Genomic DNA, 22,544 nt, shown 5'->3' with positions numbered 1-22,544 from the left:
CACAAATTTTCCTCCAGTCAATTTTCCATGAATATGCACACATATAGCACTCTGAAGACCCAGCTTTAGCTGAATTACCCTGAATCCTTATTACTCTAACCTGACTGACCATTTTAATAACCTTTAAGTTAAAATTATCCAAGTACTCTGCCTCTGAAATAAATTTTCATTGTAGTAGATCTTTCTCAGACTATGCTGCAACATTTTTTTAGGGATCTGCTCCATCTTTAATTTCCTCAGTATCACAGAAAAACAGCAGAGGGCAGTAGTTTAATTTCTACCCTTTCACAAACTTATGTGCTTGTTCGTAGTGTTACTTCCTCATGGCTTGGTGCATTAGACAATGCAGCCCCCTTGAAAAAGAAGGTAATCACTAATAGGAGGCTAGCTCCCTGGTCTAATTTAGAGCTGTGTACTTTAAAGCACAATGTTAGAAAATTGGAGAGAAAATGGCACTCTACACACCAGGAGGATTCCTACTTAATCTGGAAAAATAGCCTACTGTTGTATAAAAAGACACTTCGCCAAGCCAGAACAGCTTATTTCTCATCATTAATAGAAGAGAACAAGAATAATCCTAGGTTTCTCTTTAGTACAGTTGCTAAACTCACACAGAGTCATAGCTCTGTTGAGCCATCCATTCCCTTAGCTCTCAGCAGTCATGACTTTATGGGATTCTTCTTCAATAAAATTGATTCTATTAAAAATAAAATCTTTGACATTCTCCCGAAGATGATTACTTCATCCTCACAAGAGAGACAACATTGGAAATAACTGTAGAACCTGATTTGTGTTTGGACTGTTTTGATCCTGTGGAGGTTCCTGAGTTATCAGAAATATTAGCTTCATCTAAACCTTCAACTTGTATGTTAGACCCAATCCCAACAAAATTATTTAAGGAAGTGTTCCCTCTGATTACCAGCCCCATTTTAGATATTATTAATCTATCCTTAGTAAATGGATATGTACCACAGGCTTTTAAAGTAGGTGTAATTAAAATACCTTTACTTAAAAAACATTTGCTTGATCAAGATGATTTAATAAATTACAGACCTATATCCAATCTTCCGTTCTTATCTAAAATTCGTGAGAAAATAGTTGCTAATCAAATGTGTGTGCGTTTACACAGCAATGACCAGTTTGAAGAGTTTCAGTCAGGCTTCAGAGCTCATCATAGCACTGAAACAGCTCTGCTGAAAGTCACTAATGATATTCTTATGGCCTCAGATAAAGGACTTGTGTCTGTACTGGTTCTGTTAGATCTCAGTGCTGCATTTGATACAGTCGACCATAATGTTCTCTTAAAAAGGCTGGAATATGCTGTAGAGATCAGGGGAACAGCGCTAGGCTGGTTTAAATCTTATTTGTCTGACAGATTACAATTTATTCATGTAAGTGATAAATTGTCTTCAAAATCCAGGGTTAATTGTGGGGTACCACAGGGTTCAGTACTTGGGCCAATTCTCTTCACTATATGCTTCCCATTGCTAAAATTATCAGACAGCATGGGATCAATTTTCACTGTTACGCTGATGATACTCAGCTTTACGTATCCTGATGAACCCAACCAGTTAAATAGACTACAAACATGTCTTGAAGACATGAAAACTTGGATGAATTAAAATTTTCTGCTTCTAAATTCAGACAAGACAGAAGTTGTTGTCTTTGGACCAGAGTCTTTGAAAAATAAATTGCTTAGTCAATCACTTAACCTGGATGACAATAAATTGACCTCCGGTAATAAAGTAAAAAACCTTGGTGTTATTATTGACCAGGACATGTCATTTGAATCCCGTATTAAACAGGTTTCTAGGATTTCTTTCTTTCACCTCGAGAACATTGCCAAAATTAGAAATATGCTACCCAGGAGTGACGCTGCAAAACTAGTCCATGCATTTGTTACTTCAAGGCTGGACTATTATAATTCTTTATCAGGATGTCCACAAAAATGCAGTTAAAAGTCTTCAGCTATTCAAAATGCTGCAGCAAGAGTTTTGATGAAAATTAAAAAGAGAGATCATATTTCTCCTATTTTAGCTTCTCTTCATTGGCTCCCTGTTAAATCCAGAAAATAATTTAAAATTCTCCTCCTCACATATAAAGCCCTTAATGATCTAGCTCCATCATACATCAGAGATCTGATTGTTCCATATGTTCCTAACAGAGCACTTCGTTCTCAGACTGCAGGTTTACTGGTGGTTCCTAGAGTCTCCAGAAGTAGAATGGGAGGCAGATCCTTTATTTATCAGGTTCCTCTCCTGTGGAACCAGCTCCCAGTTTTAGTCCCTGAGGCAGACAGTCCGTCTACTTTTAAGGCTAGGCTTAAAACCTTCCTTTTTGATAAAGCTTATAGTTAGAGTTGCTTAGGTTATCCTGAGCTATCTCTGTAGTTATGCTGCTATAGGCTTAGGCTGCTGGAGGACATAATGACCCCTTTCACTCTCTACATTCTCGTACTACTCTCCCATTTTGTATTATTTGCTGTTATTTCAGCTTTTAACTTTATGTTCTCTCTTTTCTCTTCCTAGAAGCTACACCTGGCCGGACTCTGTATCTACCTGTGACACCTTCCTGGAGGTGGGCATCGTCCAGGTTTCTGCTGCCAACAACTTAATGCTCACCTTCTACTGATGATGCACTTGGTCCTGTCTCTCAGTGATTAACCCTATTTTTATCCTAGACATAGCTACTGAATGAGCTTTTACTATGACTAACTGTACGTGCTCTCTCTCATACTCTAAACTTGAAAACTGGCTCAGAGTTTATCTGTTTTTTCTTCCTAGATGAAACGACTAAAGGAGCTACATCCAATAACATTTACTTTTCCTTCCCATAGAAAGTACTCGTGGATCAGTGCTTCTGTGTCTTTTTCCTTCTCTGTTCTGTTCTCTCAAATCCGCAGTCAGTCGTGGCAGATGGCTGCTAACACTGAGCCTGGTTCTGCTGGAGGTTTCTTCCTGTTAAAAGGGAGTTCTATTGCATTCCTACTGACCGCCAGAGGGTGATGCTTAAAGCACTGAATGTTCCCTTCGCGCATGCGCAGTTCAAGTAATTATACCAACAGAGTCACACATGTGACATGCCTGGACGCCCTGTCGCTTGCTGGCTGGAGTTGCAGTATTTTTGCCCTCCTAGGGCTGCAACGGGTTGATCTTAGTGAAGGATTTCTGCAGGTAAGTCTGCTGTTTGTTGGTGACGGCAGCGTTCACGCCCCCTCTCCCAGCTCACGGCTTCTTGTTACTGTGTCTGTGGTGTTATTACAGCTTGGCTGCTGTTAATTTGCCTCTATACCTGGTGACGGCAGCGGTGTTTGCCCTCTCTCCCAGTGTGCTCGACTGTGTGGTCCCTTTCGGCTCACGGCGTTAAGCCTTCCTTAGAATTGTTTGATTTTTACACCTGGTGATGGCAGCGGTGTTCGCCCCCTCTCCCAGTGTAACCGACTGTGTGGCCTGTTAGGGTTACCACCGTAAGCTGCTTTTAGTTTTGCTTTTTATACCTGGTGACGGCAGCTGTGTTCGCACCCTCTCCCAGTGTAACCTGTAACCTTAGTTGTGCCCGACCTCTTTTCGTTGCCTGCTCTGCTATAATTGGTGATGGCAGCGTTAGTGCCCCCTCTCCCGATTTTAGCTTATTTATTTTCCCATCTGAATTGGGGTGAGCCTTGTTTTCAATCTTGGACATGGATGGCTCCCACTGCTACATGGATTGTGGGGCTGTGCTTCAGGCAGACGATGGACATGACCTGTGTCCTACCTGCCTTGGACTTGATCACCTGGTGGTGGCGCTGTCTGAGAACCCCTGCATTAATTGTAGTTTCATGCCCCGTGCATTGAGAGTGGCTCGGTTGGTCCAGTTGTGCCCTCAGGATGATGCTGAACTCCCACCCTCTGGGCAGGTGGCCCCCTCAGGCGTTCAAAGCGCTGTGGTGAGACCACAGTGTCTGTGCCCCCCTCTAGGAGGAAGTGAGCCAAGTCTGACCAGGGCCTGGCCACAAGGGTTGAGCAGTTGTCGACGGAGTTAGCAGAGAAGTCGTTGTTGCAAACATTTTGATGCCTCACTTCCAACCGCTGGGCTCTCTTCCCCACGCATGCCTGATTTGTCTGTGGAGGAGGATGTTTTGTCTCTGGCCGCGTCGGCCTCTCAGTTTAGAGATGAGGAGGAGACGCAGTCCCCCCCAAGCCTCTGAGACTGGCTCATTTTCTTCGCAAAGTGCAGTTAGTGAGCCCAGTGACGGCTCTATGCGGGAGGTCGTGTGTATGGCCTTGAGGCAGCTGCAGCTGGAACTCCCACTAGGAGAGCTGTCTGCTTCAAGGCAGGCCCGGACCGTATGCCAGCAGTTGAACCCGTTTTTGCTTCACTGATCATGTCACCAGATGAAGCTCTGCATCCTGATGTCCAATGCCCACGCACTCAATGTCGAGTTACGGATGACCTCCTGTGTAAAGCAGACAATGCAGGAGCGCGTGCTGGCTGCCTTGACAATTCCATGGCACATCTCGTTTGCCCTCTCTGCATCCCTTCAGGACGCTGGTGGTGCAACTGCAGCAGTTGGGTTTAGCGACGGAGCATTGCAGGCCTTTGCACTGATGACCAGAGAGCTGGGCCGTGTCATGTCTTTTCTCGTCCAAGCTCGTCAACAGGTCTGGCTGGCGTCGACAGGTTTCCTCTGACCGAAGCATGCCGTCGGACCCTCAAGGGTGTCCCAGTCGTGCCGGGGGAGTTGTTCGGATCAGCAGCTGTGGAGGCGCTGGATCGAACTGTTCAGGTGCGCCAGACTAGCCAGCAGCTTTCTGGCCTCTGCAGGAGTATGGCCCCTCTTCAGCGCTCGAGGCGCCCTTCCGTTAGCCCCAGTGCTCGGCGCCCCCCTCCCTGAGGGCTCCCAGGGGCAGTGGGGATCGAAGATGGTGCCACCGGGCCAGCCGTCAGACATTTTTCCCATCAGCAGCTAAGTTTCTGGGCTGCTCATACTGTAGATCCGTGGGTGGTTGCCACTTTGACCCACGGTTACAGGCTACAGTTCCGACGGCGGCCCCCCTTTTCACGCGAGGTCAACATGACCCGGTGAAAGCACTGGACCAGGAGCTTTCCGCCCTCCTGGCCAAGGTTGCAATCAAGGTTGTAGACCTTCTGCGGCAACCCAAGGGCTACTATTTGATGTACTTTGTCGTGCTGAGGAAAACAGGCGGTTTTTGCCCCATTTTAGATCTGAGGGGATCTGAGGGGACTCAATCAGTTCTTGAGGGTGCTTCCCTTCCACATGCTTACGACGTCGGAAGCGTTTCAGGTTGTTGCAAAGGGAGACTGGTTTACGTCAATAATTCTGACGGATGCCTACTTTCATGTGCCTATTGTGGCAGAACATCGTCGTTTTCTCAGGTTTGCTTATCGGGGTCGCCATTGGCAATTCCGGGTGCTCCCTTTCGGCCTCTCCCTTTCCCCAATGGGTGTTTACTTTGTGCGTGAAAGCGGCCCTCTCTCTTCTGCAGGCCTCAGGCGTCAGGATTCTTCCATACCTGGACGACTGGCTCCTTTGCACCCCATCTCAGGCAGGTGCCTCTGAAGATACGTCCCGCCTTCTTGCTCATATGTTGCAGTTGGGCCTCAAAGTCAACTTGGCGAAGAGTTGCCTGGTTCCGTTCCAGAGGACGACTTTTCTTGGGATGCTTTTGGACCCGACTACTATGAGGGCTCGTCCATCAGTTCTCAGGGTGGCCGACATACTCCAGTTGGTCTGTCAATTCAGGCTGGGCAGGCGGTTTTCCTCCATCACCTTCCTGCAGCTGCTAGGCAAACTGACTTCAGTCACTCTTGTTGTGCCCTTGGGTTTGCTCCTTCTGCGTCCTTTGCAGAGGTGGCTCAACAGCTTTCGCCTAGACACCAAGCTGCACAGGCATCGCAGGCTCACAGTGAACTGGACTTGCCTTTGTGGCCTAGCTCCATGGCGAGACAAGACTTATTTGTTCAAGGGCGTCCCTATGGGGTTAGTGGTGTGTCGCAGGGTGGTGGTCACAACAGATGCCAGCCCCACGGGCTGGTGCGCTGTGTGGCAACACAGAGTGGTCCAGGGCCTTTGGTGTCAGCGGGAGCGCTCCGAACAGATAAACGTGCTGGAGCTGCGGGCTGTAAACATGGCCCTCAGGCGCTTTCTGCTCCACCTAGAGGGACGGCATGCTAGTTCGAACAGACAACACCTCTGTCATTTACCACATCAACCATCGGGGATCAGGGAGGCACCAGATGGGCACGCCTTCTAGAGGTGTCCAGGGATCTTCTGGAGTGGGCCTCTCTTCATCTGTCCACCCTACAAGCAATGTATTTACCGGGGGAGCGTAATCAGGTCACAGACTCTCTCTCTTGCCAGGCCCCTGCTCCGGGAGAGTGGTGTGCATGATCTGGGGCCGCTTTGGTCAGGCGGAGGTGGATCTGTTTGTCATGGAGGAGTCAACTCATTGCCACCTGTGGTATTCCCTAACAGGCGCACTGGCCCAGGACGCGCGAGCTCATCCATGGCTTCGGGTTCTCTTGTACGCTTTTCCGCCCCTCTCGCAGATTTGGCTTACTCTATGGAGGGTTCTCGGAGAGGGCCGCAGGTTGTTGCTGGTGGCTCCGTTATGACCAACGCAGCTGTGGTTCCCGCTGCTTCGGAGTCTGTGTCACGGCACCCCATGGTGTCTTCCAACCAGGAGGGATCTGCTGTCTCAGCTGAGGGGATGGATATGGCACCTCGACCCTCAACATCTCCAGCTGAGGGCATGGCCGCTGGGAGGCTGACTGGGTTTTCAGACCCTGTCACGCGCACCATATTGAGTGTTAGGGCCCCCTCCACTCGTCAGCAATATGACAACAGATGGCGTCTTTTTTCTCAGTGGTGTTCTGCCCGCAATGAAAATCCGGTTTCTTGTCCAGTGCCCACTATTCTGGAGTTTCTCCAGTCTCAGCTTGATAAGGGCCGCTCTCCTTCGACCCTCAAGGTATATGTCGCAGCAATTTCATGTCATCATGCATCTGTTGACGACCACACGGTAGGGAGCCATGATATGGTCTCTCTTTTTCTGCGCGGTGCGCGTAGGTTGCACCCGCCGCTGGTTCGGAGAGTGCCCGATTGGGATCTGCCCTTGGTTCTCGAAGCTTTGTGCTGCTCCCCTTTCGAGCCTTTGGTGCAGGCGGACCTTAAGTGGCTTTTTGTTGGGTATTGTTTCGGCTAAGAGGATTGGAGAGCTGCATGCTCTTTCTGTCATCCCCTCATCTCTCCGATGGGGTCCAGATGATTCTGGTGTTGCCTTGTGGCCTAACACTGCGTTTGTGCCTAAGGTGTTGTCCAGTTCGCACCATAACCAGCCACTGAGGTTGGCTCGGTTTCGGCCTCAGTCAGGTGCAACGGCGGATGGGTCTGAGTTATTGTGCCCAGTACGGGCGCTGGAGGCATATGTTGCGGCCACTGAAGCCGTTAGACGCTCAGACCAGCTTTTCTTGTGCTATGGCGGTCCCAGGCTGGGTTTTCCTCTTTCTAGGCAACATCTCTCCCACTGGATTGTGAATGTCATCTGCGTGTCCGTGTCAAGGCCCACTCTACCAGGAGCATCTCTGCTTCCTGGGCTGCTATGAGGGGGGTTCCACTGGAGGCCATATGTACTGCTGCTTAATAGGCTTCCCCAAGCACGTTTGCCAGGTTCTACAATGTTAATGTGGCCGCCCCTCATCCCCTGGGCTAGGTTCTTTTGCAAGGGTCCGCTGGGCCCTCTCAGTGAGGTATGTGCTCAGGATTCCTCGTGACATGGTTGGTATTAGTCATTCAGTGCTTTCAGCACCGCCTTCTGGCGGTCAGTAGGGATGAAATAGAATTAAAGTTGCAAATGTAACTACGGTTCTATGAATCCCAGATGACTGCCAGAGATTCTCTGTCACTCAGAATCCTTGCTTCCGCGAGAAGATTCTGTAGGAACAGAGCCTCGGATGACATATAGCCTCTGTGGTCATCCGGTGTGTCACAGGTGTGACTCTGTTGGTATAATTACTCGAAATGCGCATGTGCGAAGGGAACATTCAGTGCTTTCAGCACCGCCCTCTGGCAGTCATCCGGGATTCATAAAACCGTAGTTACATACGTAACTTTTGTTTTTCCTCTCCACTGTCGCTACATGCATGCTCAGTATGAGGGAATGCTTCAAAGTCAAAGCCAGTGACTGTCCACTGTCACTACATGCTCATCCAGGAGGAATAACTGCTACAAGTCAGTGTCTCGATGCAATCTGCTGGGTTTCCTTAGATAGAAAAACTTTTTAACCAATTTGAATAAATAACTGAATCTGACTGCACTGTTCAATGGTTAGGATTAATTGGAATGTATGTACCTGACATGAAATCTATATGATTCGATTGAATTGACTTTGCCCATTTTAAAGTTACCCACCTTTCACACAATGCAACAGGAAACAACACTCTCCAATTATTTGTACCTCTGCCTTCCTCCCTCCTTGTTGGATGGAGTAAGAGGGAGTCAGGTTTAGCCTAAACCGGCTCAGTTATGGTTGAGGTGCAAATACACTCTCCATTTCTGCTACCTGTGCGACCCCTTCTCTTTTCCAATGGTTATAATCAGTCTAACAGAGACAGGTACCCCAAACCCCTTGTGCCTTTTAGTATAACAATGGCCACCAGTGGGCTCTACATGGACCCCTACACATAGCCCATTCTAAAATGGCCAAACTCTAAAACTCAGTAGTTTATTCTAACTTCCCCAACAATCCTACACCATTCCAAACCTTTTGTGAAGTGCCTTGAGATGACGTGTTGTGAATTGGCGCTATATAAATAAAATTGAATTGAATCCTGGAGGATTGAAGAACTGAATGATGCTAGTCACTGACTCGATGCAATCTGCTGAGTTTAATTAGATAGAAAACTTTTCAACCAATTTGAATAAATAACTGAATTTGACTGCATTGTTTAATACTTAGGATCAATTGGAATTTAGTTACTTGACTTGGAGTCTGTATGATTCGATTAAATTTACTTATTTTTTTGGTCAAGAGACTATAGATAATATGTGTTGTGAATTGGTGCTATTTAAATAAACTTAATAAACCATCCTTGTGGAATCAGCAGGACAACTGTCAAGTCAGCGGTCCTCTCCATGATTGTCCGGGCCGCTGAATTTTATGTGATAATGCCATAATCATCAAAATGACTGAAACATATATCACTCAGTGCGTAATAAATCTTAATAATTTAAAGGTTCAATTTGCATCTCATTTAGAGCTGGGGTACACAAGTATTTTAGTTTGTTGAAAGTGCTGGCAAACAATGTATAAACACAGTCAAACGCTCACCTATTGTGTTTCTCATTAAGATGATCCATGAAGGCGTAAACCACATTCAGAGCATCGCTGGGGTTCAGTAGCATGTTTCCGGAGACATTGCACTGTAGGTCAATCCAGTCGGAACGCTGCGACTGGAGGTCTAGCTCGTTCACCTGGAAGGTTTGGTTCCAGTTGACCTGAGTATCGAAAACCGGTGCTGAAGTGATATTCTCCTCCTCAGGATTAATAGGCAAATCTCGTTGTTGGCCCCACATGGAGTCTGAATCTCTCGGTTTTGCATTTGTTCTGCTCTCAGTCCTGTTCTGACTACTGTCTTCTTCCCTTGCAGGATCCCCCTTTTCCCTCAAATATGACTTTTTCTTTTTTTCTTGAGCATTCATTTTATCTCTATTGATGTGATTATCCAGGTCTTGTTGTAGAGGCTTATTCAGCCCTATCTCCTTTTCCCTGAGAGCTTTTCTGGGATCAGTTTCCACTTCATTTGATTTTACGATAAAGCGGCTGCCACCTCTGCTAGGAGTGGTAAAACGGCTGTTGACGCCTGGATTAAGGACCTTTTCTCTCTCTGGAGGTTTTCGCTTATTGGCTACTGTGTTTTTTTGAGGCACAGTGGCATGCCTGTCCTGGTTTTGAAGCAGAGAACCTTTAAGTGTCTGGACCAGAGTATGGTTTGTTTTCTGAGATCTCAGGATTGGATGCTGTTTGGAGGTGTGTTTCTGTGGCAGAACGGCTGGTTGTGGCTTTGCTATAATGTCCCCTTCACCAACAAGCATTGATGAATTAGTATGCTTTGGTTTGACAGTGGCTATGACTTCATTTGCTGGTCTAATCTTTGGTTCTACTTTTTCAATTGAGCCGTCTTGTTTTACCCCCGTCCTGTTTTGATGTGAATCTTGTTTTAAGACCTCCTTAGCTTCTTTTCCTGGCTCTTTTAGAGGTTGTGGAATGCCATCCTTTTCTTTTCCATTCTGAAAATTCTTTACATGTTGTCTTTTATTAGGGGGTTTGTCCAGTGTATCGTTAGCATCTGGTGCAACAAAGGAGAAGAGTTTGCGCTTACGGTTCTGCACATAATCATCATAATCATCTCCATAGTCTGCGTCAGCGTTGTTATTCATCGGGTCTGCCCACGTTTCTTTCTTTTTCTTGTTGGCGTCATTGCCAAAGCCATCCTCCTCCTCCTCCTCCTCCTCCTGGACCGACTTCATATTCTGCAAACCAAAATCTGGAATTCACCAAAAGCTGGGTCAGAAACTGAGAATAAAATATTCTGAGTATGCAAGCAATTTGCTGGCAAAAAATGAAAGTACCTCTGTATGCGTTTCCTTTTTTATGCGTACCTAGGCGGTCAAACCTCATGTATCTAGAGAAACCATACCTGGTGGGAACAAAAAAAGAGTTTAGAGTTGAACGACTGAAACATCACCATATATTGTAGATCGACTTTCTGCTGAGGTTTACATTTTTCCTTTCACCTCGGGAATATTGCCAAACTTTGAAATATCGTGTCCAGGAATGAAACTGAAAAACTAGTGCATGCAATTGTTACTTCAAGGCTGGACTATTGTAATTCTTTACTATCAGGATGTCCAAAAAATGCAGTTAAAAGTCTTCAGCTGATCCAAAACCCCGCTGGAGGACATAATGACCACTTTCCCTCACTGCTACATTCTCATACTACTCTCCCATTTTGGAATATTTGCTGATATTTTAGCTTTTAACTTTATGTTCTCTCTCTGCTTTTTCTCTTCCTAGAAGCTACGTCTGGCCTGGCTCTGTGTTTAGCTCTGACACCTTCCTGGAGGGGGTCGTCGGCTGGGCTACTGCTGCCAACTTAAAGTTCTCCTTCTATAGATGATACAGTCGGCCCTGTTGTTTGACTTTCACATCCAAGATGGCTGTAACTCGCATCAACAGTTGTAAAACGTTTTTACCTTGACTGTTCTTTATTATTTATATAAACTTTTGTATACATACCACTTTTCATGCTTTATAAAACAAGATGTTTTAACACTGTTTATTTGCACAAAACAATGTACAGAGCAGTGTAAATTTTTCCTTAGAAACATATTTTAGGTGTAGAAACTACATGCAGCCCCACATGAACAGGTGAGTCTCAATACATCAGAAAATCGCTGAAAAGCCTATTTATTTGAGTAATTATAAATAATATCATATTGTATAGATTGATTCCACATGGAGTGATGCATTTCAAACTTATTTCTGTAAATGCTGATATGCTGATTTTTGATATAGAAATGCTATGTTCTGGCCTACTCAATCATGAAGAAGGCTCTTGACTAGACAGTTGTCCTGCAGACAGTCACTGACACCTCCCAAAAGGAGATTAAGCCACAAAAGCACATTGTTGAAGAAGCTGGCTCTTCACAGAGTGCTGTATCAGAGCGTATTATTGGAAAGTTAAGTAGAAGGAAAAAGCAATGGGGATAGTCAAAGCCTTGAGAAGATCATGAAGTAAAGTCCATTCAAGAATGGGGGAGATTTACTAGGTGAAGCAAATCATCAAGAACCACCACACAGATATATCCGAGACATGCATTATCACTGTCATTTTGTTTGTGTTAAGTCTGTCCTGAACCAGACAGTAGCGTCTGACCTGGACTAAAGAAAAATATTAACAGACTGTTGCTCAGTGGTTCAAAGTCTTCTTATCACATGTGAGTAACTTTTGCATTCAAATTGGAAATCAAGGTCCCAGAATCTGGAGGAAGAGTGGATAAGCACAAAATCAAGTTGTGCGACATGCAGTGTGACATTTCCACAGGCAGATGAGTTGGAGAGCCATGTCATCTGTTGGTGTTGGTCCACTAAGTTTTTTCAAATCCAAAGTCAGCTCAGTGGTCTCCTAGGATATTTTACAGCACTACCTCACGCTACCCTCTGCTCAAAAGCTTTATATAGTTGTTGATTTGATTATCCAGCAGGACTTGGCACCTGTCTACGCTGCCAAAAGTAGTAACACCTGGTTTAATGACCATGGTGCCTAATTGACAAGCAAACAGGCCTGACCAAAGAGAATCTATGGATTATTGTCAAGAGGAAGATGATTGACAACATACCTAACAGTGCAGATGAACTGAAGGCTACAATGAAAGCAACCTAGGTTTTTCTAATACAGCCTGATAGCTGCAGTGATGCAGTGATTCATGACAAAGATGCGCTACTGTAACTAATTAGTCTTGAGACTGCAGCACTGAATTTTGGATTTTCATTTGCTGTAACCCACAATCATCAAAATGAACAGAAATAAACATTTGATGCATAACACTCAGTGCGTAATGAATCTTTATTTGATATTGTGATTAACTGAGATGGACATGTGTCATGATGTTGTACAAGGGTCTTACATCTTCTTGTAGTAGGAGCTCTCAGGGTAGAAGCAGGTGTTTTCTCTCTCCATGTGTGTGAGCCGGGTGTAGTCGTTTGGATAGATGTAGGACATCTGGACCTATGGAAACGAAAGAGAATTACTGTATGAACCGTAAAACCTACCAGATGAGCGTATATGATGAAAAAGACTTGGGTTTAGATTAGAACTTAAAATCCAAAAATATAGCCAAACTAAACAAAACAGTTTGGAGTATTTAAAAATTTGGAGTGGAACCAAAGTTCTTATTAAGAGTTTTTACAATAAAGCATAGAGCAAGGTTTAAAGAGAAAACTTCAAAATGTGCTTCAGCTAGTTTGCCAAAGCATTCAGATTTTTGAAAGAGGTGTTGAAACTTATTGGAGAAGAAGCCATTTAAGAAATTACTTGTACCAGTGTGGTAGGTGAAAAAACATTAGAACAGAATAACAGTTTTTTGAGAATGTATTCACACCCCTTGAACCTCTTCAATGATTTTCAAGTTATAAACTCCAATTTTAATGTATTGGGATTTTATGTGAAGGAACAAAACAGGTTACCTGGAACGTATCTGGACAGTAAACCTGTAAACATCTGCCTCACTTTCAAGTGTTTTTTAGCTTCTAAAGTCAGGTTCATGCTGTGCGATTATCGGCTGTCTTAACTAAAATAATTTTTTGTGAGCCTGAACCTGTAGTGACCTACAATAAACATCAAGCAGTGTCCGACATATTTTGCGTGATTCTCCTATTGCTGTCTCCTTTCCATCCTCATTCTCTCCCTGTTTTTAGCCTCTGACTAGTATTTTTTGTTTTTATATATTTTTTTTGTGGCACTAGAGGTTTTTATTTTTAAATTTTTCTGATAGTAGGCAGACAGGAAAGAGGGGCAGAGAAAGGGGGAAATCATTCGGCAAAGGTCTCCAGGTCCGGGAATTGAACCCGGGTCGCATGCTTAAACCACCAGCGCCGCGCCCCAGCCTCTGACTACGGGGCTCAACAGTTTGTCTTGCTCAGGATTGCCCTGTATTTAGCTCCATCTATTTTTCCCTTAACTCTGACCGGCTTTACTGTCCCTGCTGAGAAAAACAAAAGCATTCCTAAAGCATGATGCTACCACCTCCATGTTTCACAATGGTGATATATCCAGGATGATATGCCGTTTTAGTTTTCTCTCCCACATGGCATTTGGCTTGTAGGCCAAGATGTAACATTTTGGTCTCATCTGACCAGAGCAAGTTTTTCCTACATGTTTGCAGTGTCTCCTACATGTTTCTTTAAAAAACGTTTAATCATGGGACTTCTCAGGGCTTTCTTCGACAGTAGACTTGTTCATGTCACTCCTTGAATCTCCTTCAGTCACTATGCGCCTCTTGGCAGTTTCCATGATTAATGCTTTTTGTTCTCAGCCTGTTAAGTTTACGTGGACAGCCATGTCCTGTTAGGCCTGCAGTTGTGCCATACCCTTTCCCTTTTCAGACAATAAATTCAGCAGTACTCTGTAGGATGTTCAAAGCTTCAGAGTCTGCTGTGTTCTTCCGGCTTCATAATCCTGTTTGTCACTAATATTCTCTAGCAAACCTTTGAGGCCTTCACATATCAGATGTCTTTATACTGAGATGAACGTACACAAAGGTGGTCTCTGACAATTAATTAGGCGACTTCTGAGGAGATTAAATTGTACTGGGTTTGTATTTAGGCATATCAGAGTGAAGGGGACCTGAATAAAAAGAAATTCTTTAAAACTAGGGATATTTTTCTTTACACTTCACAACTCTATCACATAAAACTCCAGTAAATGAATCAAAGTTTGTATTTGTGACAAACAAAATGAAGCAACAATATTCAGTACCAATACTTTGGCAAGGCATTGCAAGTAGTATAATGTGCACACAACTACAACTATCTACATAAGAACATACAAACTGCAGTCCTTGGTAACGACTCAGAGGGAAGTCTTTAATAGTGTAGGAGGGGCTGTATGTGCAGTCAGGAAGAACGCCTTGTAGGAACTTTCTGTTAATCAGATGCACTGCAAAACACACAACATGCACATTTGTATCATGATCAAGTTTTGCTTTGTTGGTGAGAGTATACAACTTGCTTAGCACTTACATCCGGGACAATGGGAAATGAGGCCATTTAGAAACGTCTCTCACCTTGGTAGAGTGTGTCCCTCGGGTCTTCCCTCAGCATGTCTGCTGCGGCGCTGTGCTGCTTTGTGGGGGTGTGCTGGTGACTTGCAGCTGTCTGTGGTATTTGGACAACATCGTTCATCATCAAGTCAGACTCATCTGCAGGATGAATGAGAGAAGTGGGTCATGTTTGCTGTGACTTGCAGTTTTCAGTCACTATGCAAGCATTTGGCGCCGTTTTTTTCATGATGCACAAACATTCAGTGTCAGAATTAAGTAGTCATGCACCTAGAGTCTTGGGTTACTTACCAACATAGAGAGAGATGTGCTTGGATTCAATAACTGTGAATCTGAAGCTGTGGTCCAACAGCTGCCACTTCAAAGAAAAAAAAACAATTATTTTCTACTGCATGCCTGCATACAAGGGAACCAGTTTGTCTTGATTCTCGGAAAGTACCACTTGATCTGAGTGTGGCGTACTTACAGCCACCTCCACATGGTCAGTTCCTCTGTCATTTTGCTTGTGAAGAACTTCAAAAAAGTATCTCTTTTGTGTCAAAAGCCTGTAAGACAGGATTGTTTTTATTTTTTGGTAATAAAAATCACAAGAGATCCTCTATCTTAAAGCTTTAGCTGCAAGATCCAATTTCTAATAAAATCCAACCCCAGTTATCAGGTCAGATTAAAATTTGTTGCTCTGTTTCCGTCATGACTTCTTGGAGCCAATCTAGACGGTGTCATCTTTTCTGCATGAATCAAGCGACGTGTCTAAAATAGTAACAATGTAAAAACCTTTGAGATCAGTTTTATCACCATATTTTTTCTGGATTTTAAGCTATTATTTTTCTTGAAACTAATGCTACTATAAAATGAATATCCAATCTTATACAGTCATTGGAAACAATGAATACACCCCATGACTCAGTAGCTCATAGAACCATCTTTGGCAGAAATAGCTTGAAGTAGTTTCCGCATGACTTTGAGTCCCTCTCGTTACAACATTGTTTTAGTTTACTAAAGTTTTAGGTCACCTGTTTCTGCACAGTTCTCTTCATGTGGCACCACAGTTTTTCAGTCATGTTGAGGTCTGGACTTTGACTGGATTACCACACCCCTTGGATTATTTTCGCTAGTCTGTTGTGGTTTTTTCCTTGTTTTGGGATCATTGTGCTGTTTCCTGGATTACTTTGGCCAAACTTAAGTTGCCAAACAGCTAACTCCCTACATGACTCTATAACACTTTGGCATGGAGAGAGGTTTGTGGTTCACTCACTGACTGCAAAGATCATTATCCCTCTACCATCATGCTTGACAGCTGACATAAACTGTTTGTGCAGGTATTTAATATGAGTCTTATGATCAAACATTTCCAAGCTTTGCAAACCTAAGTCATGAGGTCTTCTTCTTTAGATGTTTGGACTGGTTTCTCCAGTTTTCAACTGTACTATAACAAACTTTATATTTAAACATGCCAAGTAAAACCTGGAGAGCCTGAAATGTAGCCTTTTATTGTTTCCTTTTAATTTTGCAATTTCTGTAAACATCTCATGGCCTCAGGTAAGATCTGCTGGGATGGGTACCTCTGAGAAGATCATCAAATGTCTGAGATGTTTTTCACTTATGGCCAACGGATTGTTTAGAAATGGCCTTCTTACCTTTCTCTCAGCGGAAACATGATTACTTTTTAAAACCTGGATTAAATCCACTGGTCATGTGAAACATATGTTTGCAACAACCTACCCTGTGGAATATTGAGGCTTTTATTTTGAGGAGTATTGGTCGTCTTTAGTTAGACGGATGTATTAATCTCTTTTGCAATGCCGATTTGAGCCCATTAGGTACGTTGATCCTTCTTAAGAAAAAGATGGCTTTATTTTTAAGACTTTCTGATAGCTTTACTGTGGAAGTCCATTACAAACCACCTCCTGTCTGGGGCACACTCAGCACCTGCAATATGGATGTGCTGCTCTCTATTCATTGCAACAGCGGGTAACAGTTAAAACTACTCCTTACTCACAATTTAAACCTGATTCATTAAAAGTGTTGTGCAATTCTGGTCCAATTATTTAAACATAAAACGTGGTTAAGAAGTTTATTTTAGGTGTACACCCAATGACAAATGTTGAAACTTTGCCATCTGTGTGCATATATGAAACACAAAAGGTTCTGTTAACATTGCCACACCACCACCGGGATTCTGTTTAAGTTGTGCTGTGGGGACATTAGCTTACATTGAGGCTTCGCTGCAGGCTGGATATGAGTCACATCTAAACTGCGAGAAGGCAGATAGATCGAGCACTGCTTGAAAAGCAGACCACAAAATCTCTCAAGCCATTGCAGCGCTGGTAGAAATATTCTCAACACAACCGACCTAATTGCAAAATTTGGTTTGCTGTACAACAAAATAAAAATACTTTCTGTCTGGTGTACTTAGCACTTTGAGATTTTACAAAAAAGTGCTTTACAAATAATAGCACTATTATTATTATTTGAGTAACTTAAAATTACTTTACACTTGTGAGTTTGGAGTAACACTTGCAACACCTCTCATTCTGCGTTTAGTTAACAGTCAGGATGATCGTGCCGTTATTACTGATTTTTATGTTCTCTGCCGCTTGTGTCAACCCACCAAACTGGTTCTGATTTTACATTTCCTGCAAAGACACACTACACCTACAACGGGTGATACATTTCCAGCAAATTTCCTGTCAGCAACAGCCTAGGTAACAGTCATGCAAAATTTATGCTGCACACAGAAAGAAATTAGGAAATGCTTAAATGAAATGAGCATTGAGTTTTGTAGTTCTGTTTTTAAGGATTTTTGATGCAACAAGTGATCTGATAATGTAAATACCTGAATCAGAAGTTCAATCAGGCTATCTGGGGACAGCCTACAAGCTGGCTGAAAATGTCACTGGACAGAGAGAATGTTGATAATAAAATCTGTTCAAAACACCCTCGTAAAGTTCTAATAAAAAAATGTGAAAAAGGTCCAAACTAATACCAAAAGGTTCAACTTGGAAAGCTAAATCTATGTAACTCGTACTGTTGCCCTTTCGATAGACACCGTTTTTAGTCAAAAGCAAGTGAAACATACACTTGCATCCTGATTTTTATGATAATTTCATATCAGATGAAGACTAGACTGGTACATAAGAAATATGGAATGATTTGAGTGCAGACTTAATTTTATAATTTCCTGTCAGAGTTTGTCTCCTCTTTCAGCTGTAAGGATTTAAACATTAAAACATGTCGAGATCCTTTTACCAGACCTTAAAAGCCTAGTAATAAAACTTCATACAACAGGTATATAAAAGAAATTGAACTGAACAGAAGGAGAAAACCTTCACTTTAAACCAACACATCAATACAACCTGGATCGGTGTTGGCCAAAGGTCACTATTCAGACAACCTCTGTAAAATTAGTCTTTCAAATTTTATAATATTCTCAATTTAACAGTCAAGTTATTGGAACCGTTTCAAAGTGCCCTGTGATGGATGTCATTAGTAAATAGTACTGCAAAAGTACTGCGTTCAATTAAATTTTATAATTGCCTATATTTCAATTTTTTAAACACCAATTCTGTATTTAGCTTTGTTTTTGTTACAGAAATCAGAATATAAAAATAAAATGTTATGTTGATTAGCAGTAAATTCGGTTTAAGATCGGTAAGGATCAGATGCTGATACTACTAGTTTTTTGATACGTAAAGCCTTAAAATGTATCTTCACTCTTCCTGGTTTCATTTGATAACATTAAGTTATTGAGTCATTTCAGGTCCTTTTGCACCATTAGAGTCCCAATTTAAAAAAAAGATTAAGTAATGAGTAGATAACTGACTGTTAGTGCTGACACAGATTTACCTACCTTAAGTACTGCAAACAAAATTAAATTTAACAAAAACTACTGAGCAATTGTACTGATGCAAAGAATGCGGATGATAAACTTTGGGGAAACCTCTGTATTAAACAAACTTATTTAATGCAGAATGACTAAAATGTTTGAAAATGAGGAACAGATAAACAAAACAAACAAAGTGCAAAAAAAAAGCAACATTTGGGATGTTTTCTGTAAACTGTTAAATCAACAAAAGAGCTACACAAGGTGTGGAAGTGGAACAAGTGAGTGTGAAATAACGGTGAAAGAAATTAGTGTTTGTTACGTCATAGTCCAGAGCATGAAGAAACACACTGTATTCTGGACTCACCTAATTGGTTTTGAGGTCTGACTGGCATATTTCTCGAACTCCCCTGGGGCCGTCCATTCTGCTCCAGTCTGGGGAAAAAAAGGCACATTTGCCTTTGCAAACACACATCATGGGGACTACTGTGATGAAAACAACCATAAAAACTAAGAGGTATCAAACAATTATACCTTTCCAACCCAGGCCAACAACTGCATGTTGAGTGGGGAGTGGTCTGTGCTGAGCCAAAACTCAGAGTTGTCATCAGAGCTCACTGCAAACACATAGTCTCCTGACAGAAGAAGAAAAATGAAAGGATTAAGAGGGTGATGTTAATACAGTATGCCTGCATGGGTTGTAAAAGGAAGGAGAAAAATGTTACTATAAAGGCTGTACCATCAGTATATGGATGTAAATAACCAAATATCCTGAGCCCATAGTTGGTCCACTGAGGAGAAACGGCAAGTTTCTGGACTGTAATCCTAGCCTAAAAAAAAAGAATGACAAGGAAACAGTAAGTCAGATTTGTTGTTGGCTCAAAGTAGGACGAGAAGTCCAGGACCAGGAGGACTTTGCATGTAGATGTAGAATGCACCCTGATGGAAAACATGAGTGTGTTTGCCCACACTTGTGTATTCAGGAATCATATGTGTCCCACTTAAACACCAAGGAATTGAAGAACACATTAACAATGTGCACTGAAGAGTCTTGTAATCTATTAAAATCATCTTATTTATTACTTCTTCTTGTTTTCTGAAGCCTTTAATAGTTTTTATTTGGACTTTGGATGCTTTTCACAGCTTTTTTCCTAGAGATGCAACTAAAACAAATTTTAGGTTTTCTTTTGAGATCTGAACGCGATTATTGCGATTTACTTTCAAATGTCTAAGTCATTTGTGTAAACTTGGTTTTAATTCAATGATTGAGTTTAACAACTCTTGACCAGAAATGATAAAAATGCGCTCCAGGTTCTTTGATAGAGGTAGTAGTTTTGAATCTTACAGAAAGTAGGTGAATTACAAGAATATCCCCCACTGATGTATAAAAGCATGCCCCTATGTTTTATCTGATTTTATTCAACTCAAAACAAAGTCTCAAAAAACTGTACATAGGTTTACTGTGTGACAGTTTTTAGATTTGGTAAATTTAATGAAAACAAAAAAACATTTATATTCTATTTTAGTTGTTACTGATTGATTTTTTTTTTTAAACAGAATCAGAAACAACTTTATTCACCAAGTTTGTGACACAAACAAGGCTCATCTTTGCTCTCAATGGAGACATTTTAAATATAAATGTATAAACAATAGCATATAAAAACATTTTTTTGTAAATAGGCATATATAAGGGGGTTTTTGCTTAAGAGAATTACATGGTTGAATACGCATGGTATTGATCTGGGCACTTTGTTCTATGCTGAGATTGTCTGAAAACACTGACTAAACCTTAAAAACTATCCGCTTATTGGCTTTGTATTTAGAAATATTATTTCGTTTTTCGTTATTTTTGGCCAAAGTTATTAAGAGCCACAATAGAGGGTCATGTGGCTCTAGAGCTGCATGTTGCAGATTCATGGTCAATGACATCAAACCCTAATAATGATATAATGAGGTGTGAGGTTTTAGTGGTTTTGGACGACACCTGAGCCACGACTCTGGACTTTTGTGCAGCGCTTTGCATGCATGAAAACGGCAGTGACACATTAAACACAGAAATATATCAGCAGAACTACAGCCACATTAATTTAGGAGATGTTCCTCGAACGTTTATTCCAAACAGGAACTCACATTTTACACATCTAAAAGGGGAAAACATGTTTAGAAGGTTTAACTGGTATTGTCACATGAAACTGAATGAGGGTAATTAATAACGACTCACATGGGGATACAACGGGTAGTGCAGGTTCTTGCGCAGGTCTGTAGTAGAAGTACCGCACCAGTCTTCAAACACATGCAGATTGGCCCTTCCCTTAAACTGCAGGACGAGACAAGAGAGAGGCGACAGTGATATGAAGACAGCATTGTGTTTGCTGCAGCAGCACAGATCATCATCAGGCCTCGGAGATTCAGCAAACTAAAACTAACAAATGCACCCTTCCTTAAAAAGGTGCTCGACAGCACAATGGAAGTGGAATTCAATCTGCATATAAACTGTATTATTCAAAGAGTGAGCCAAACAAAACAATTAAAAACAGGATGTAAGAAACCCCCCTCCCCCCCAACAAAATACAAAGCTATGGTTATAAATGGCTTTTAATGTTACAATGAGAATTTCAGCCTTTGAGTGAGATGTATTAATGTATAGCCAGGTAAAAGAAAAGACAATAAGAGAGAACATGGGTGAGGGATGATTTCTCAAATTTCTCTTTTCACCATTTCTATTCAAAGTCAGTTGGAAGAAAAAGTAATATATAATGAAGCTGTTGGGTTTCAGTAGAGGCCCAGATGTCTAGTAAATATACACCTCTGTGACATCGGCCAAATGGGCCATGTTATCTGATATGTGTGTTGATCACAGCACAAGGACAGGGCACTGGGACTTAGAGCCAAATCAGAGTATGTAGATAATCCGGTTTCATTAATGCAGACAAACAATTTGCTGCCACCAGCAGAGTTTGATAGAGGTTAGCATGAGGTTCGGGCTTTAAAATTATTAATATACTACTGATGCAGATTGTTTTTGGTTGCATATTTCTTGGTAAGGATCAGAGGACTATGCACTCAGAGTACACGGGATCATTCTTTGAAGCGTGAAGCTCAGCATTAAAGTTTGCCAGCTACAACTGTGTTAAAGCCTCTCTTCTACTCTAACGTGCTAGTTCTGCTGCTTTCATCTCACAACAAGCTCCTCTACATGAACTGAAAACAAAACCTCCTGTTCGATTGACCTTCTAAACCTGCAGAGTTTACAATAATGGCTTACAGTAACCAGACTAACACTGATCAATGAAAGGCATGTTTAGAGACATTTAGATAAAATCAGTTATGGACAGTCTGAAATATACAGGGGTTGGACACCTGGTTTTAGACCACAATAATTTATTAGTATGGTGTAGGGCCTCCTTTTGCGGCCAATCCAGCGTCAATTCGTCTTGGGAATGACATATACAAGTCCTGCACAGTGGTCAGAGGGATTTTAAGCCATTCTTCTTGCAGGATAGTGGCCAGGTCACTATGTGATACTGGTGGAGGAAAACGTTTCCTGACTCGCTCCTCCAAAACACCCCAAAGTGGCTCAATAATATTTAGATCTGGTGACTGTGCAGGCCATGGGAGATGTTCAACTTCACTTTCATGTTCATCAAACCAATCTTTCACCAGCCTTGCTGTGTGTATTGGTGCATTGTCATCCTGATACATGGCACCACCTTCAGGATACAATGTTTGAACCATTGGATGCACATGGTCCTCAAGAATGGTTCGGTAGTCCTTGGCAGTGACGCGCCCATCTAGCACAAGTATTGGGCCAAGGGAATGCCATGATATGGCAGCCCAAACCATCACTGATCCACCCCCATGCTTCACTCTGGGCATGCAACA

The 22,544-nt window shown here is 42.5% G+C and overlaps 1 protein-coding gene across 1 annotated transcript in view; it reads right to left on the bottom strand.

The window, feature by feature from the left end:
* b4galnt3b (beta-1,4-N-acetyl-galactosaminyl transferase 3b) overlaps nucleotides 1-22,544 on the bottom strand; it is a 52,605-nt gene that overhangs the window by 14,386 nt on the left and 15,675 nt on the right. Inside the window, exons 4-14 of the mRNA XM_047354622.1 lie at nucleotides 20,884-20,979; nucleotides 19,402-19,492; nucleotides 19,197-19,297; nucleotides 19,030-19,097; nucleotides 15,306-15,384; nucleotides 15,131-15,197; nucleotides 14,846-14,980; nucleotides 14,609-14,718; nucleotides 12,689-12,789; nucleotides 10,631-10,698; nucleotides 9,330-10,545 (exon numbers count right to left, since the gene is read on the bottom strand). Of these exons, the coding sequence (XP_047210578.1) occupies nucleotides 9,330-10,545; nucleotides 10,631-10,698; nucleotides 12,689-12,789; nucleotides 14,609-14,718; nucleotides 14,846-14,980; nucleotides 15,131-15,197; nucleotides 15,306-15,384; nucleotides 19,030-19,097; nucleotides 19,197-19,297; nucleotides 19,402-19,492; nucleotides 20,884-20,979 (2,132 nt within the window). The remainder of the gene's footprint in view (nucleotides 1-9,329; nucleotides 10,546-10,630; nucleotides 10,699-12,688; nucleotides 12,790-14,608; nucleotides 14,719-14,845; nucleotides 14,981-15,130; nucleotides 15,198-15,305; nucleotides 15,385-19,029; nucleotides 19,098-19,196; nucleotides 19,298-19,401; nucleotides 19,493-20,883; nucleotides 20,980-22,544) is intronic.

Source organism: Girardinichthys multiradiatus, chromosome 2 (genome assembly GCF_021462225.1).
Source record: "Girardinichthys multiradiatus isolate DD_20200921_A chromosome 2, DD_fGirMul_XY1, whole genome shotgun sequence".
Taxonomy (NCBI): Eukaryota; Metazoa; Chordata; class Actinopteri; order Cyprinodontiformes; family Goodeidae; genus Girardinichthys; species Girardinichthys multiradiatus.
The sequence above is the reverse complement of the archived record's forward strand: the minus strand, read 5'-3'. Positions and strand labels throughout refer to the sequence as shown.